Source organism: Notothenia coriiceps, unplaced genomic scaffold (assembly GCF_000735185.1).
Source record: "Notothenia coriiceps isolate Sejong01 unplaced genomic scaffold, NC01 NC01_scaffold00000495, whole genome shotgun sequence".
Classification (NCBI taxonomy): domain Eukaryota; kingdom Metazoa; phylum Chordata; class Actinopteri; order Perciformes; family Nototheniidae; genus Notothenia; species Notothenia coriiceps.
The window spans coordinates 163,312-181,102 of record NW_011333196.1 but is presented as its reverse complement, the minus strand read 5'-3'; the positions used below and the strand labels follow the sequence as shown (position 1 = coordinate 181,102).

General features: G+C 41.3%; 1 protein-coding gene across 3 annotated transcripts in view; it reads left to right on the top strand.

The window, feature by feature from the left end:
* LOC104954804 (roundabout homolog 2-like) overlaps positions 1-17,791 on the top strand; it is a 111,847-nt gene that overhangs the window by 73,477 nt on the left and 20,579 nt on the right. For all 3 annotated transcript variants that reach the window (XM_010782000.1, XM_010782007.1, XM_010781993.1), the window contains 9 exons: positions 86-251; positions 1,242-1,408; positions 1,498-1,619; positions 4,246-4,477; positions 10,252-10,376; positions 10,473-10,644; positions 11,914-12,090; positions 13,005-13,031; positions 13,185-13,224. In XM_010782000.1, the coding sequence (XP_010780302.1) occupies positions 86-251; positions 1,242-1,408; positions 1,498-1,619; positions 4,246-4,477; positions 10,252-10,376; positions 10,473-10,644; positions 11,914-12,090; positions 13,005-13,031; positions 13,185-13,224 (1,228 nt within the window). The remainder of the gene's footprint in view (positions 1-85; positions 252-1,241; positions 1,409-1,497; positions 1,620-4,245; positions 4,478-10,251; positions 10,377-10,472; positions 10,645-11,913; positions 12,091-13,004; positions 13,032-13,184; positions 13,225-17,791) is intronic.

Below are 17,791 nucleotides of genomic sequence, written 5' to 3'. Positions count from 1 at the left end.
AACATTTATGCATACAAAGCAGTGCTTGATATGCTTTGCATTTGCAGGTACTGATTTTGTCTCTCTACTTTCCCTCCTCTGTCAGACTCCACTGACCTCTCAGACTTCATGTCTCACAACGCCACCGCCCTCCCAGGCCCACCCTCCAAGCCACAGGTCACCGATGTTACCAAGAGCAGTATCTCGTTGTCATGGGAACCGGGGCCAGAGGCGGGCTCCCCAGTGTCCTCCTATGTCATCGAGGCCTTCGGGTACGTCTGTGACCTATGGCCTGCGGCTACATTTAGTGACCCCAAGTGTTGTGGGGGGAGCAGTCAATCAAGTCAGGGTTTTTCATTCTGGATATTCACCATGGCTCACATTTCATTTTACAAGATAAATGTTTTTGCTTGTACATGTAAATGCTAACCATTGGCATATAGAAGCACACTTTGCAAACTGGTAAGGAAGTAAAACAAATAGTGCCATTTTCCAAATAGTTTACTGAATGAGCGGTAAGGACTACATAGACAAAGCGTGTGTCACAAGGGTTACCCTTATTAATGTTTTACATTTAGATTTTATGAGAGAGAATGGCAAGTCATTACTGTACAGTAGATGTGATAATGTGATGTTGCCTTAATCTATAGGAGCACAACCTACCAGTGTGACCCCGAAATAAACGGTCTAGATCTATAGTAATGAAGAGATTCATCCTAATCAATAACAACTGATGGCAATATATTATAGACAAAAAACACACTGGTCAATCCTGAGAGTTTGGCCTATTTTCTAGTGGGAATGCTTTTTTTTCATATTTAAGTTATCAAATGCAAAAGTTTCATGTTTATACACTAGTTATGTCTAACTACATATGTTGCTCTATTCAGCTGCAGTGTGTGACATTGGACAATACATATACATACAATACATAATGTACGTACTTTGAGTCAGAAATCTCACATTAAATACACCACATAGTCCAGTTTCACATCTATTTGCCAAATATTTGTACTTAATAAGTGTTGGTTCATATATATTCATACAATTGTTATTCTATATCTATGTACAGTATTTTCCGATGTATGGAGTGATCCAAAGGCTTGCTTTATCAAATGTTTATATTTCTGTTTTAGAATCTTATGCAAATTAGCACAAAGCTTGTCATAGAACACAACATATGTTCATGCTGGTAATCCACTGCTGGGATGTCATGCTGTTAACCTTATTCATCTGTACTGTCTCCCTTTAACTCTTTGCAGTCAGTCAGTGAGTAACAGCTGGCAGACAGTGGCAGACCATGTGAAGACCACCGAGTTCACAGTGAAGGACCTCCGACCCAACACCGTCTACCTGTTCATCATCAGGGCAGTCAACGCTCAAGGGCTCGGGGACCCCAGCCCCATGTCTGAGCCTGTCAGGACTCAAGGTACAGAAATGAGAATGGAGTGTGCTGAATCCTCAGCGATAAGAATCACTATTCCTCTTCACATGCCTGCATTTCTTTCTCTCTCCCAGACATCAGTCCCACGGCACAGGGAGTGGACCACCGTCGCGTGCAGAAGGAGTTAGGAGACGTGGTGGTCAGCATGCATAACCCTGTGGTCCTTAGTTCCACTTCAGTGCAGGTCACATGGACCGTGAGTACTAACTTATTTTTAAATAAACGTTTTTTTTGTTTTTTTTTACCGTCAGAGCAGCAAAACAAATCTTGCCTAAGCTTGTTTGGGAACTTTGTAGTTGGCTTGTTGTGGATTAGTTGGCACACAGTGGGTAAACATGGAGGCATTGGATACAAATAGTCTGAGCAGCTGGTGCTCCATCAATCTAGAATGGTTTGAGTGGATGCAGGAATCAAGACTAATGTTTCTATTCAGGATGAATGCATCACCATTAGGTGCAACATGTGTCACTTCTCTGGAGGCACTTTGCAGTCAGCCCTTTATCTGGAAAATGTTATTCCTGTCTGTTGGCAAGGTGTTCCTGCAGTGTGCTGCTGGAGGTTAATGACACACCTCGGATGGGTTTACGCGAGGCTGCTATTTCATGCTTGTCTGTACGACAACCACGTCCTGTACTGCTGCTCGCAGGCTGACACAGTGACAGGATAAACCTGCGACTGAGGTCGATAGGAATAGTTGCGTGGACAATTGTTGGACTAGGATCCATTTAAGTGAAACATAGTCATCTATTACCCAATGTCAAGCAAAATGTGTCTGTATTAAAGTGGTTTGTGTTCACGGTTAGATTTGGTCTGAAGTCTTAGTTGCTTTGTGTATTTCCTGTGGGAACAGTTGCAAAAATGTTCTGTTTGCCCATTTTGGAACTCACATTTTAGTAGAAATGTATTGGACAATCTGTTCCTGGAAATGTTAGGTGACAAAGCAAAAATGCTTAAAAATGTTTCCCTCATATGCAGCAGTTGTTTCCATTTCCTTCATTCCAGACTTTATCTTGATTAGTTATAGTTTCTAAGACATAGGAACACAGGCGGATGTCATTTATTATGATTAGGGCCTCAACATTATCTCAAGCAACATAGGTTGTTTTCTTACATGAACTATTTCCGTAGAATCGGGACATCTCATTGACTGGGATTTCATTTTCACACAACATATTGTCTGTGTTACAATAGTTTGGTTTTGACACAATTATGACATGAAACAAATTACACCGCAGTCACATAGCCTGTTTGTCTGGTTCAAGCTGAGCAGGGTGACCAAAACATAGGCCACAACAATTATTGGAATGGAATTCTTCCATTTATGACAAACAAGGATCTGACAACCCAGAGAAATCCAGAACTTAAATACATGCAGAACTAATCACAAAGACAAGACACAGCTGGGCCGGAAAAACACAAGGGCACCAGGTGAACAGAATCAGGAAATCAAACAGGAGGGAAAACACAGAGACAGGAAGTAAAAGCAGACATAACAGGGGCCGAACACTTTCAATATTAAACAGGGAACAGACAGATCGTGACACAGTTAGAAATCAGTTCATAAACAACCACCTTTCTTTAAATGTGTCTCAAGTTTGGTGTTTGGCTGACAGAAGTTCCTGAATCTTGTCATCTCTTAGATATACATTTTGGTGACGGTCGTTGTGTAAATGACCCCTTTTCTTCAACCTTGGTTAAATGTTTTTCTTTAGAAGCCCATTTGCTTGAATAACATTAGATTTGTTGTAGGGAGCTGGCAGGGTAAAGTCTGTTTAATACCAGAATGATTTGGATATTTGCACACTGATAATTCTAGGGAGCTTTGTTGTGCATTTATTCAAGTGGCTATAGAGCAACAAAAGCATGAGTGGCACTACATCCGGTGTTTATAAGGCTTTTAAAATCCCAAATAATTTGGTTAATGAAATGTGGACTGAGGATAAGGAGGAGAGAGACAGAGAAGGAGAACGAGGGAGAGCAGAAAGATATCCTAATATAATTTGACTGGTCTGATGATAAAAAGCTGCTTTATATCACTTGTGAAAGCCTTTCCTTGCTTCTGCCCTTGTTAACAATCCATTACTATGATTCCTATGTGCCACATATTATACTCTTCCCCTGAAATGCACTGGCAGAAAAAGAAAATATCAAGTCCATATTCTGCTGAAGGCCTTGCTGGAAAATGGACTACAACTTTCTTCATGTAGTTGCTTGCTCCTTTGCAACTAATAAAACTGTATTAACTTAGCGCAGTGTAACTGACAACGGGAACACAAACTGAGTGCTGATACCCGGTTTCAGCTGCAGTTTAAAAACGGGGCCAAAACACATGCAAATGAAGAAACATCTTCACTAACTTGACAACAAAAAACCTTCCCTAACTTGACCAAACAGGGTTTACTAAAAGTGGCGCCCACAAAAAACGCTGCAAGAAGCTCAAAACACAATGGAAACGGTGACACTAAAAAGTGTTGGATTATAAAGTTGGCCAAATGTCACTGTGACTGGAAACGTACCTAAAATGTATGTTGAATTGGGTTAATTTAACAATGTGATTACATGATTCCCTCAGATATTATTGCAGATTTGCTATAGGCTAACCTAGCTCGTTTATGCAGCGCTTTTAGTAAACCCTACGCATCTTTCGTCAAGTTGGTGAAGATCTTTCTTCCTTTATGTGTGTTTTTGCACATGTGTTTTTATATTGGCATCGTTTTTTGAAACTGTACCTCCTATTAGAAGCGTTAGCACCGTTCGGCAACCATAGAAGTACGCCACCTCCCACACCATCCCCTTCATCCCCCTTTCTCTCCTCCTCTCAGGTGGAGAATCCATCCCAGTTCATTCAAGGCTACCGTGTCTTGTTCCGGCAGACGTCAGGGCTGCCCTCCCCCGGGCCCTGGCAGATACAGGACTTGAAGGTCGCCTCAGAGAGGGACATAACTCTCTCCGCTCTGAAGAAAGGCATCGTGTACGAGATTAAAGTGCGGCCGTACTTCAATGAGTTCCAGGGTGCAGACAGTGAATCCATGACGGCACGCACCATGGAGGAAGGTACGCGACAAATTAATTCACATTTCTGACATAATAATCGATTTCTCCGCTGACTTTATGCTGCAAGAAATACAAGAGTTAGTTACTTGTGCATGAGCAGAAGCTCTTGTGTAAATTGTTCTGCCTACTTCTTTTATATTTAGTTGCCTCTAGTGATGGCTTCATGGCTAGATAGTAACGGATAATGGCATTTCAAGTACATCCGCCCACACGCATGCTGCTGCAGTGCCGTGTCCCCTGAGTGTGGAAGCAGGTCTCCCAGACAGCGCAGTGGGGGTCTGTGACAAGTCTGGGCCTCTGTGGGTGGGTTGGCAGAAGAGGGAGGTCACAAACTGTCTCCTTTGACATACGCTTAGCTCTCTCTCTCTGCTCCTCTGTGGAACCCCAGCTGCAGGTCTCCACCACACAGTAACCAGACCTGCCTTTGCCAACACATACATGTTTTTTCAATCTACAATTTTGTATAGCCCGACCTACTTGTCACCAAGTGATGCAGTTTACATAAAAAGTATGAGTCATAGCTCAATCACTCTGAACAAATACACGGCAGAGATATGTTTTACATTCAATAAGAAACTTTGGGAAATTATTATCATGAATAAACGTCCATTGATTTGCTTCAAAGACACAAAAGACAGGCACTCCTTATGACTAAAGAAATGCGATGATTTTCTTTTTCTTTTTATAAGTTTAATACAGTATCAAAGTAATGCAATGATAGTGTTCTGTATTACCTCGGGTACATTGGAAACAGGAACGGCTGATTGCTGTTACGGCATACCTTTGTTGGCGCCAGTTTCTCTACCCCCACCTGCCTGAAATGCCTCAATTGGACCCCTTTGTTTACTTCAGTAACATACTGTAATGGCATCACCATGTAACACTTGCACTTCTATTGGCTAACGCTCCAACACATTGTATGAGAGGCTAAAGGGCAGGATATCTCTAAGTGGTTGGCCAATCACAACAGAGTGGGCCAGCTAACCAATCAGAGCAGACTGGGCTCTGCTTTCAGACAGAGGGTGAAAAGAGGTGCTGCAGCACAGGTAGCTTGAGAAAGATAAAGAGCTTTTTGAACATTAAAGAATGTAAACATGTCACAGTAGAGGTACAAAATACAACATGAACATGAAAATGAGCATCAAAGGGCCCCTTTAATAGTATTCCTTCTATCTTAATGTGCTAGAACATCAGAAAAAAACACAGATACATCCCCATAACCACTGAACAAACTCAATCCAACAATTGGGAGCATGTAAGGTTGAATGTAAGATTGTATTCTCTCACTTCATTTTCTACGGTAGAAATGACCTTACATAATCACTTCACTCGCATCTGCTGACTGGGCAGTGGGATTTCTTTGTGTGGTTTATTGCATTCATATGCTCCACCAGCTGGACTTTGTGGCATACAGTTTGTGAGAGCGAGTCATGATGAAGCCACTAATGCATCTTCCTCACAGTCAGATGATAAGGATGGTCATGAACGTGGGATACAAAGATACATTCACCCCACTGTAGCCCAATTAAAAACAGCCACAAAGGATCACTTGAGGTCTGTAGACTGGGGAGCGTGCACTGGTATCCTGGAAGCAAGAGTTGTGGAAAAAATTGGTTTGATCTACCGATACTCTCGAGCCCGGAAATGTGCTGCTCTGCAGAATTATGAGAAAAACCCTCTATCCATCAAAAGCAGATTGGGAAAGTGCCACTGCCTTTGTGAAAACATATCAGGGGGAGTCTTAGGGGACCCGGGGTCAAAACAGCTGGTGTCTCCCACTGCATACGGGGAGAAATTGTGCATTAAGATTAATGATCCCACATCCCTTCAAAGTTGTTGGCGTGAGCAATTTGACCAGAAGCAGGATCACGAGGCTCATGGAGAATCTAAGGAAATGTTACAGTGTGGTGTGATAAGGTCCCAGGCTGATGTAACGGATAAAAGGAGGCTGCTTGTTGGAGCCTATAAGTGAAAGGGCCAAAAGCTGCAGTTTCTCAAAGATAGAAAAGAGATGAATCACTAACCCCCACGAATTGAGCCGGGCGTTGAAGCAAATGTTTGTAGTGGCCAAATGGTGGTACACTTCACTGTCAGTCCATGACTTCATTTTGGTCCAAAATGCTCCCATTGACACTCACTGGGAAAGAGACATCTTTATAGCAGCATATTATTTTTGAGGTAATCCTAGTTTACACATTTAAAAGTATTAGGTCCTCAAGGTTGGAAAATGCACTAAAAGACGAGTCCAGAGTTTTTTTCCAACCCCATTTACATGATCAGAGGTAGGGCTTAAGAAAATTGCACATACGCAGGTGTACACTGTACAATATACATGTTACCCTTTAAATCATATTTCGGCTGATAGTTAGGAATACTTCGTTGGTGGGGCCCGCCTCCAACGATCCAACTCTTTGCTCATTTTTGATTAGCCGGGTGTAAGGCTTAGATAGCTCTGCCAAAATGGCCTCTTTGAGCTTTATGGCCCTTCAAAACATATGGGTAATTTGACAGAGACTACATCCGTATTCTACATGTGTTTACTGTATGTCTGATTATATATACTAATATAAGAGCGTGGCACGAGAGTCAGTGAGAGAAGACGAGGCCTGCCTGTTTCGAGCTCCACAATCCAAGGTGATAGAGTTTATGAAGTTCACATGTGTGTTTTATGGGGACAGTTATGTTGACAAAGACATGTTTGCTAATTCATGAATTAATTAGCCTAATTGGTGAACTAATTTGCATAACAGGTTATGTTTACCACTTTAAACCCGGCATAGCAGGACATTAAGCAGCTTAAGTGCCTTTTGTTTAATTGCACAGCTGTTAGTAACAACTGGAATGTTCCCTCCGACATTGGCAGCAGTAATTGCTTTAAATGACTCTGTTCATCAGTCTTAATATCAGTATTAGTCTATTTTTGACCATTTATTGTAATGTTATCCTGAGTCATTCCTTGTACTGTAGCCATTATTCATCCTCTGGGATTGTTCTCGTACATAACGGAAATTGCAGAACTACACTTAATGGTTCCTGTCTTCTACTAATGTAAACCTTTGACTGACGGGGCAGGCTCCGTACGGTTGCTAAAACAGCATTACTTAAATAACATTTAGTCGTTCCATAGCACTGACATTAGCCAGTATATAAGATTTCATCCTTTGGCAGTATTTTATTCTGGTTATAGCTATTCTTTGATGCACATGTGCTAGTGCAAAGGTTGAACAGCAGAACAGATGATCATCTATGCTTTACATTTGTCTTGATTTGATTTTCTGAAAAAAATAGCACAAACTGTTCCTGGCTACGGTTTTGTCAAACTTGAGCGTGCTCCAACACTAGTGGAAGTTTGTGCTCTATTGGGTGTTTTTAATTGTTTGTTTTCCCTTCAATAGATTTGTGATTATGATTTGATTTTGTGAAAGTTGGCCGACAAGGAGATGGATTGCCTTAGAAAATTATGAGCCAGAGAGCCTTGCTGAAAGTCTGTTTTTTATCAGAATGGTTGGCAATCCAAATAATCACTTATGGTTTACTTCCTTCCACGACTGTCCGCCTGCATTTATACAAGTTGTTGTCCAGCAAAGATAATTTGTATCCATGGCAGATGGATTCTCAGAATAAATACATCATAAGTGTAGGAGTTTAATATTTAGTTGTTTTGCTTTCTGAACAGTACCATCATCACTTTATAGTGACAGTATATCTGCGCGAGTCAGTTTAACAGTAATTGCTTCAGAAAGTCAATACAGTCCAAACGGCTGAATATAGATATCCTCAAACTGGGTTGAGTGAATTTGTTAAATGCAATAGAAATAAAGTGCCTCTCATATGGCAGATTAAATCCCTTTGCACTGCCAGGCTGTCAAATATTTTGCCGACATGCCATATCTGTTTAGAGTCTCTCTTTTAAGCACAAGTTAAATCATTCAGGGAGGTTTTTTCATCTTATTCTTAATTCTTTTTTTTTTGCCATCATTTTTTAACAGAACTAGATGTTAAGAGCTTTCTAGCTGTGAGAAGAAGTGCAGGGTTTCTTATACTAACATGGCCTGGCTTCATTTAACTGATATACCAATCAATCCTCACTGAGACACTGTGCGTTGCATTGCCCCCCAAACCATTAGCAGAAATAATCACCCATTTGGAAAAGTCACAGTAACCAAGTTGCTCTATGACCATGTGGCAAACAAGGTGATCCCTTTATGTGTACCTGCTTTTTCTTTTGGTGCATTCACCCCCTTGCTTACATGTATCCACTGCAGATAGTATTCTCTTTTTCCCCCCCAGTCTTTAATTGGGTTCAGAGTAGATATTTCATCCACTCGGTCAGAACATAATGATAGTTTTAATGGAAATCACAAGAAACCCAGAGCGGTTGTGTAGTCCATTCAGAGAGAGATGATGATGATCTGCTCAGTTGCGTAGACATGATGTTTGCCTCCCGCTGCCTGGAGTCTCATCAAATCACCAATCTGCCTAGACAGGTTATCAGGCCAGTTTGGTACGTACAACAAAAAATTACCCATTAAAGAGTGAGTTTGGCACTGCGAGGCATGGTGCTACATTTCTGTTGACAAGCCATCTCAGAGTCCTCATTATAGGACATGGAGACCGACCATATTCATTTAAATAAGATGTGCAAAATTGAATACATCTGCTTTGAATTTGTTTAAACGTGGTCATAATGGTTGTAGTACAGTATAGAGTGATGTTAGCTACTCATGTAGGGCCTTTTCTTCTTAGACGAGGAAATTCTACTCATTTGTAAACTTGTGGGGGTGCTTGGATTTATCACTATTTGCAATAAGTAAAGTTCAATTTGGACCTTAATGCTTGTTGTGTATAACTTTTGATGCGAGCAAGATGAAAGGCTATTAAATTCAGTATAATAAAATAATTTCAAATATTGTTTAGGTCCCAATGTATCGCCGGAAAGGAAAGATTCTATCATCGAGATATGAAATTCAAGTGCCCTGGTAGTAATCTGACAATGTTGGTTTCAAAAATAGTTTGTTATAGGCTATGAATATGAGTTGAGTTTGTGGGTGAGACAAATCCTTTTTTTATATGATAAAACTAGAATGGAAGGCCAACGGTGCATTCAAGTGTTCCTCAGATGGTCCCATATCCAAATTTGAAAGTCATTTTTCAACTTTGGCGTGTGCATGAGCTTTAAATTGACAAAGAAAAAGGGTTGTTGTTTCGACTAAAGGGGGCATTCACATGAATTTTTTAACCACATCAATGCAGCAAAAATGGCCTACGGAATGAAAATGTAATGATTGTGTCTACCCCTTGATTTGGATCTCCAAATGGGTTAAATGGGTTCTTCTTTGCCAAAATTACTCCCTTCTACCAAGTTTTAAGAAAACAAAAAAAGGGTTTTTTCATAATTCATTATTTATACATGCTTTTATGTTCAAAAAGTTCTTTATTTTTCTAATACTGCCTGTGCTGCAGAACCACTTTCACCCTCTGTCTGAAACCAGAGATCAGTCAATCAATGACCTGTGACTGAAAGTGTGACATCATGAGTGTATCTACCTCTTGATTTGCATCTCCACCAAAATGAAATGGGTTGTTCTTGTCCCAAATTACTCACTTCCACCAAAGTTCAAGAAAAAGGACAAGTGTTAATAGCGTTAATAGTGTTAACAGTGCTAACAGACAGACCAACAAACCAAGCTGGAAACATAACATCCTACTTTTATTCTCTCTACTGATGTATTTGGTTTGTTTCTTAAATCGTTTCACCCCTCTTTTCCCATCAGCACCTGGTGCACCTCCGCAGCTAGTGACAGTGTTGACAGTCGGGAGCCACAACAGCACGTCCATCAGCGTGTCATGGGACCCTCCTCCCTCCGACGAGCAGAACGGCATCATCCAGGAGTACAAGGTAGGATCAAACTGCACCTGATACCAAACTGAATATTTTAGTCTTGTGCTCTACGACGTTACAATGAATTCTGTCTGCCGTGTCTGTCTTTGTCAGATCTGGTGTCTGGCCAACGAAACCCGCTTTCATGTCAATAAGTCTGTGGACGCAACCATCCGTTCAGTGGTGGTTGGGGGGCTGCAGAGCGGAGTGCAGTACCATGTGGAGGTGGCTGCCGGCACCAGCGCAGGGGTGGGGGTCAAGAGCAAACCCCAGCTCATCATCTTGGGTAATCCACTCACTCACACACATGCACCAAACCTGGAGTCAAATGAAACGACCTCCTAATGTGGGACCGGGGTCTCCATCACAGACTGTGGGGGGGGGTCTGGGAAAATGATTTAGCAATTTATTGCACATGAAGAAAGAAGATTGCGCTTTACAACGCACACGTCTTCGGAGAAATCAATCGCAGTTCATTAAGTGTAGTGTCTGGTAACTGTGCCAAGTACTGTTAGCCATATCAATAATCTTCTTCAATATGTGGGCATCTGGTGCTAACAAAGGAGACAGTGTTTTTGTTGGAGCTTATCAGCCTATCACATCTTATAAAATACCTAAAGGATGCCCGGAGTATATAAGTCAAGAATCAATATCGGACTCCGCGGCCAGATGCTCTTCAACTGTGACTTTTGACTGATATATAATAAAACCCTTAACGCACAGAGAAAGGGAAATATACAGGCCGATGGACTGAGGCTTTATGACGGGAGGGTGGGGGTGGGGGGGGGGTTCGGTGCTGGAGACTGTGAATCTAATTTCACAGCACAGTAGCCGCAACAGGAAAATCAAACTCTGTCAGGGCTGCTCTGTCAATCTCGTGTCTTGCAGCTCAAGTTGATAAGTGCACTGCTGAATTGATTTACTCTACTACATATTGGATGCACTGATGCTGTTTCCATTGTGTTTTTTTTCCCTTTTGCTTTAACCCCTGCGTTGTTCTATCCTCTTTTAGTTCTAGTTTCATGCGTTTTTAATATAGACTCATAATTGGCCCCGGAACAATGCTTATTTTGCTTTTATTGAATGTATAATTTCCTGAAGTGAGTTTCCTGGTGAGTTAGCCAAAACACAGAGCCCATTCACGCAGTGAGACTAACAATACTGGTAGTTGTGTTGTTGTTCTTTTTTCATTTCCCTCCTCTATCAGATATTTATCCTTTTTTGTTCACATTTCAGACATGTTTTGGACCACAATGGAAATTAAATTGATTTTATATTCATCCCAAATTATTTTCACGCACAGCAGCTTGGATTATAATTATTTGTTCATTTGTCGTGTGTGTGTGTGTGTGTGTGTGTGTGTGTGTGTGTGTGTGTGTGTGTGTGTGTATTTTTTTCGTTTGTGTGTATTGTGTTTGTTTCCCGGGTAAAACACTCACGAGAAACACCGGCTGTTGTTATGCCTGTGTCGTGTGTGTGTGTGTGTGTGTGTGTGTGTGTGTGTGTGTGTGTGTGTGTGTGTGTGTGTGTGTGTGTGTGTGTGCTGTATCCCCAGGTGGAGAACTGAGGGACGTTATGACGGGATCGGAGGGCAACAATAGCATCTCAGACGTGGTGAAGCAGCCGGCCTTCATCGCCGGTTTGGGGGGGGCCTGCTGGATCGTCCTCATGGGCTTCAGCGCCTGGCTGTACTGGAGGAGGAAGAAAAGGAAGGGACTCAGCAACTATGCAGGCAAGAAAAAGAAAAAAATCTGTTTACATTGTTCTGCACCAACACAGAATCTCCCAATTGGCTGATGTCATCCCTTATGCGACTCCATTTGAGTTGGCTAAAATGGAGAGCAATGGGGAATATTCAGCACAGATGGAGAAAAAGGCCCTATTTACTTTAATTCACTGCGCAGTGATGTGCATCAACTCTGAGTTCCATCAGCAGCGCACCGCCACAGACTAATACATTCATGCGAGATAAGTAATTTAACATCCCCTTGCATTACTAGACCATGGCTGGTGTTGTTTGCACATTAATACGAGGCACGTCCGGGTTTACGTATGGGATAATATTATATCCCTCCGTGAGTCAAGCATATAGCGGTGAGCCATAATCATAATGTGTATTGTAGTGAGTCAGGGATGGAGTGCAGTGGTTTCTGAATTCAAAAGGAATTTACATGATTGAGTGCTGCTTTTCTGATCCTTTCTTTCACAGTTTAAAACCAAAACACCACTTTTTTAGGGGGAAATGTACAGGAATGGTTAGGATGTAACATATCCTAAGATATAATTTATATAATATTTTTTTAACATTATTCGCTTTTATTTTTACAGCTTTTTAAGACATCTGTCATGCTACATTTTGTGTTTATGAAGAAAGAAAAGAATGGTGCTGATGCCTGAGGGCAAAGGGGGTCAAATGTCTCGCCCTCATTTCACCTTTATCCCTCAGGGTAAATCAGCATAATTCATAACATGCTGGAATGTGTAAATATAATCTATGCTGACATACTGCTTGGTATAAATTACCAAGCAAAGCAAAAAGTGAAAGAACTGCTCCTGCTTTAATGACTGTTTTTGAGCATGCTAATATGGCTGCTTCTTTCTTCATTATCATTTTTGACATTTTATTCTTCTCTTTTGAATTCACAGTTCAGTCCTTCACCTTCACTCGAGCAGGTATGTCTTTACATTGTGCAAAATAACATGACAGTAATTACGCCTTTTCCACATTCTTGACAGCAGTAATGTATCAGTCATTCAAATTGGCTGTACATTTTTGGGTGAAATAATTGAAGTGATTTTTCTCTCCTCCCCTTTTTCCCCTTAAAGTCACATTCCAAAGAGACAGAGGCCTCATCAGAAATGGAAGGTAAGAATCCAAATGAGCTTTTAAAACGGAGAAACATTACTGTGAGAGCTGTCCATGTGACATTTCACCGCCATAATGCTCGGCCTATTGTAATGAAGACTTTTTTCATGTTGAAGCAAATTGGCATACAGGCTCCAATATCCCCGCTGTTACTCGTTTCAGAGTATGATTTGCCCTGACGCGCACTTGATGAAATCATTAATCACTCCTTTGAGGTGAGCGCTTCCAATTAATGCAGGTGAGGGTTGTGTTCGCTGGCTCTCTGTCAGTTCAACATAGGTTGTTGGCAGAGCGAGGGGTCGTTGTAGGGTGTGCTGATAAATGTGTTATAATGGCATAATGGTACAATGTGTTGGGTCGTGTGTGGGCACGGCACAGGGGAGCCTGAGAAGGCTCTGTCCCCCCAGGGTCAGTGCTTGGTCCTCTGAGGAAATGACAGGAGGTTGGTGTCTGAGGAGTGGAGAAGGAGTGTGGTGATGGAGCAGGTCCCTGAGGTAGGAGGGGGCCTGGAGATGGAGGGCTTTGTAGGTAAGGAGGAGGACCTTGAACTGGATGCATTGTGGGACAGGGAGCCAGTGGAGGTTCTGCAGGACAGGGATGATGTCGTCATGGGAGCGGGTGTGGGTGAGGAGACGTGCGGAGGAGTTTGGATGGTGTACTACAGAGGATGCATTAGCAATAGTATATTCTGGAAACTGTTAAACCCCGAGCCTGTTTTTCAGGTTTCAGGCTCGAAAATGACATTCCCAGAACAAATGACCATATCTTCCCTTCTAAAAGGGTTAAATTAATAATCTTTTTTCTCAAAGTAATGATAAACCTGTCAGTTAGATGTAGAAAAGTCAGATTCAATATAGATTTTTTTTATTTTAAAGAAAATTCAGATTGAACATGGTAAAAAACTTTAAATTATAGTGTCCGTCCAAAAGATATTTTGTAATTATAGTGAAAACTAACCTTGGATGATGGGGTAGTAGACTAAAAGCTTTAGGAATCCAAAGTACAACATATAATAAGTACCCTGTATCAAGATTGATGCAAAACAAGTGATATTTGACATTTTTAGACAGATTTAGCAAAAAGAAACCTTTTCTGGGGCCATTTGGGTGGATTTTTCATATCTCTGGCTCCCCCTGCTGGATTTTGACATGTGACATCTCTTTCTAACCGTCAGAGCCAATGGAATCGACGGGAACTCCCACATAGTCCTTATTTGGTCATGTGTGTGTATTATACTGCCGCATAGCCAAGACCGGAAGCAGCAGCCACTCTGGTGGCTACCATTAGCAGCTAACTTTTGCTCTGCGATTTTTACATAAAAATGGAATTATGGATTATAAATAATTCCAATTATTGCCCAGAAACTTTATCAACCTATGGATTAACCGATTTAGCCGCGTTTTTTCTCGTTTTAATGCCATTGAACACGTCTTTTGATCAGATTAACAGCTACGGTGAGACAATCTCCCTAGAAGCTACGTAAAGGCACGTGTCGTGATGTCTGTCTTTGCTTCCCCTGTCGCAAGTTCGGATCACTCAGTGATGATACTATATACCTAAATAATCTGTGGAACCACAGCTTTAATCGGAGATCTTGTATGTGCAGCTACGATAAGTAATAAGGGTACTTTTATCTTGAGTTCTGTGCCAATGTCCGTTAGCATTTTTCGCTAAGGGGTCATTTAGATGCTTCTTATGAGACTTGTGTTTTGTTTTGGTAAAAAATGGTTTATATCGTCAGTTAGCTGAGATTATTTCCGTTAATCTGGTATAACACATTAATAGATTCTTAAATATTAAGATCCCCTGAGACACAGTGTCCTGAAAAAAAGAAACAGGGTCCCCGCGGAGTTCTTTTCCCCCTACGACAACTAATCCTATCTATGCTGTGAGGGTGGTGTGTTCACGAGCCCGGTGTACACACTGGATACAGAACAATTATGCTACAGTGCCATCCTGGGCTTTGTTCTCGAGTAATTTTGAACCCGATTGGATCGTGACCTCGTGCTCAGCAAGTATTATCTGGTTGTTTGTTTTGTCCGATGAAAAAAATTAGATTAGGTAATCAAGCGAGTAGCTCGGTCCCCCCAGCCAATAAGTGACGTTCTTTTCCGCGATAATGTTAAAATCAACTGGATTAATTTGCAAAAAAAAATAAATCACACTGTCATAAGTGAGTTTTATGTCTATGCTTGGAAAAAGATTAGGCCAACGTGTGTTGTAAAATTTAGTAAGGAAATGTTTCAGACGATGGCCGGCGGAAACATATCCTGAAGCGGTTTTTGTACCTTAGTACAAAAATAAATAGACGGCATAGTCAGACAGTTAATAAAGCGTATAATCAGAAACACTACAACAGTTTGATCAGTAGTCGACAAAGGATAAATTGAAAAAAGAGGGGACACCATTGTTTTCGAGAGGTAGTGGTTTCGAAGAATTTTTGAAGTGCGATCGCGAAACATCTTTTATTCATTATGTTACTACATAATATTAGCCACACGCTGACGTTCTCGTACGTTTATTGAGAAACTCAGACGAAAGGCGGGAAAGTCTCAAAAGAGAGTCAGACTCGAAAGTCCGATGAAAAGCTAGTAAGTCCTCTCGCAAGGTACGAGGAAACGGGAAGAACCCGGGAAGACGAAGGTTTAGACTTCAAGGATACTGATGACAGAAAATAGTAAGAGAACAACATACAGTGATATTTACTCCCAAACTAAAACAAAGAGTCGATCGAAAACTCTATATAAAAAAGAAATATTGCGGGAATGCTAACGCTTCGGATCAATGTGAAAAAATCACCGACGAGCAAATGCAATGCATAAAATATCATAAAAATCACCCCGCTATCGATTGAACAGAATAACAAGAAAAGTAGATATAAAACAAATTTAACAGGTTACATAGAAAACACAGAAACGTTTGTAAACAAATGTGGATAATACAGATATGTAGAATGACTGTCGGTTACTAAGCCCGTCTTTCGTAGGTGTCAAAAAAAAAAAGAGTCTTCTCAATTCAAGAGCATTGACACCCGACGACGGATAGAAAACGGTCCTGATGAGGACGCAATTTAATTTATAAACAGACAAGTCACAAGAGTAGTACGAAACCCCGTGACATTCGTCGTGTGCATGAAAAAATAGTGTTAGTGAAGACGAATCATTTATTAAATGCGTAGAATTTCAGAAAGGAACGAGGTCAACTGCACGGCTCAAAATGAACAAACAGTGGTAAAGCTAATTCATACTTTGAACTAGGGTGCACTAAGGCTACCGCATAGCAACATGCAAGGTGTCGAAAGTGTAGTACAGTAGTACTACGTAGTATTACAGTATGTGGGATGTCCGCCCGAGAGAGACAATCGTCGGTCCGACAGTGCTACCACACGCTTAACTAAACATCAGTCGCTCGGTAAAAAAGGAATATGAGGAAGTGTAGTTAACATTTTAATGGGGTAATTTGTGTATAACATACTTAACATAACCAAGGAAAATCTGACGCCTGGTAAATTCAAAGGGGCTACTAATACTTGTACTATCTGGACTACTCAACTGTCTTTCGACATCAATCACTAAAATGCTCCGGTAAAACTAGATATGTACCGTGTTTATCGACCGTTGTTTTGCTTTAGTTTCTTACTCCTACATCATTTATCCTTTTGATATACTAGGGCTTATTTATAAACCACATTGTAAAAAGGTGGCCGCACGATATTCAGAGTGTAACCAGTCCCGAAACCTGCTCCTTATACTCCGAGACGATGAACTGTCCACACTCCTAGGTAGGCCATCAAAGTAGTGTTGTATACGTTGTTTAATAGAGAACGAGAGGAGTAAATCCTGAGGCATGTTTGGTGACATTCAACTAGCTAATGTAAGAGCGTCCTCGACGGGTGAAACAAAGGTGCTACCTCTTGAACGGGATTGATGGTTAAAAATTATACATTGCCAGTCGTACTATCCTGAAAATTAGTCTCGACGACCACCCCGAGACTCGCCTCTATGCCAGGGACGTAAGTAAGTACCAGTCTCTCAAACCTTGTCTCGACGTTTTACTGGTCCGAGTAGTCGCAACCCGAGTCTTAGCGGGTAATGCTTACCCTCGGGCAGTTAAAATAGTACAACGCGCGGTAGTCCCCTCCGCTCTCCGAGACGTGTATGTAGAAAGAATACTTAACGACACCCCCCTAAGGAGATAGTCCCAAACACTTAATAAAAAGGACTAACATAGTTCCGAGTCCAACACTGTGTAGCGTCGAGCTCAGACGATTTATTAATTATTTATTTATTTATTTCCGAAGTTATGACGTAGTTACGACCGTAGTAATAACATTCGACAAAAACAACGATGACTTCGTATTACAGTTGTTTTGCTAGAGAGGCTTGGTAAACTTGTAGGTATAGCAGAGAGGACGGGGAGACCATAATGTTGGAGTCTCAGGAACCTGAGGAAACTTTGGTAATAGTTCGAGTAGTGGTTTGCAGAAAGAAGGTGGAGTTTCATATACGGACCAAGGTACAGGTTAGTGCGACACAGACACCTAACGTACTTGGGAGATACGGATAGT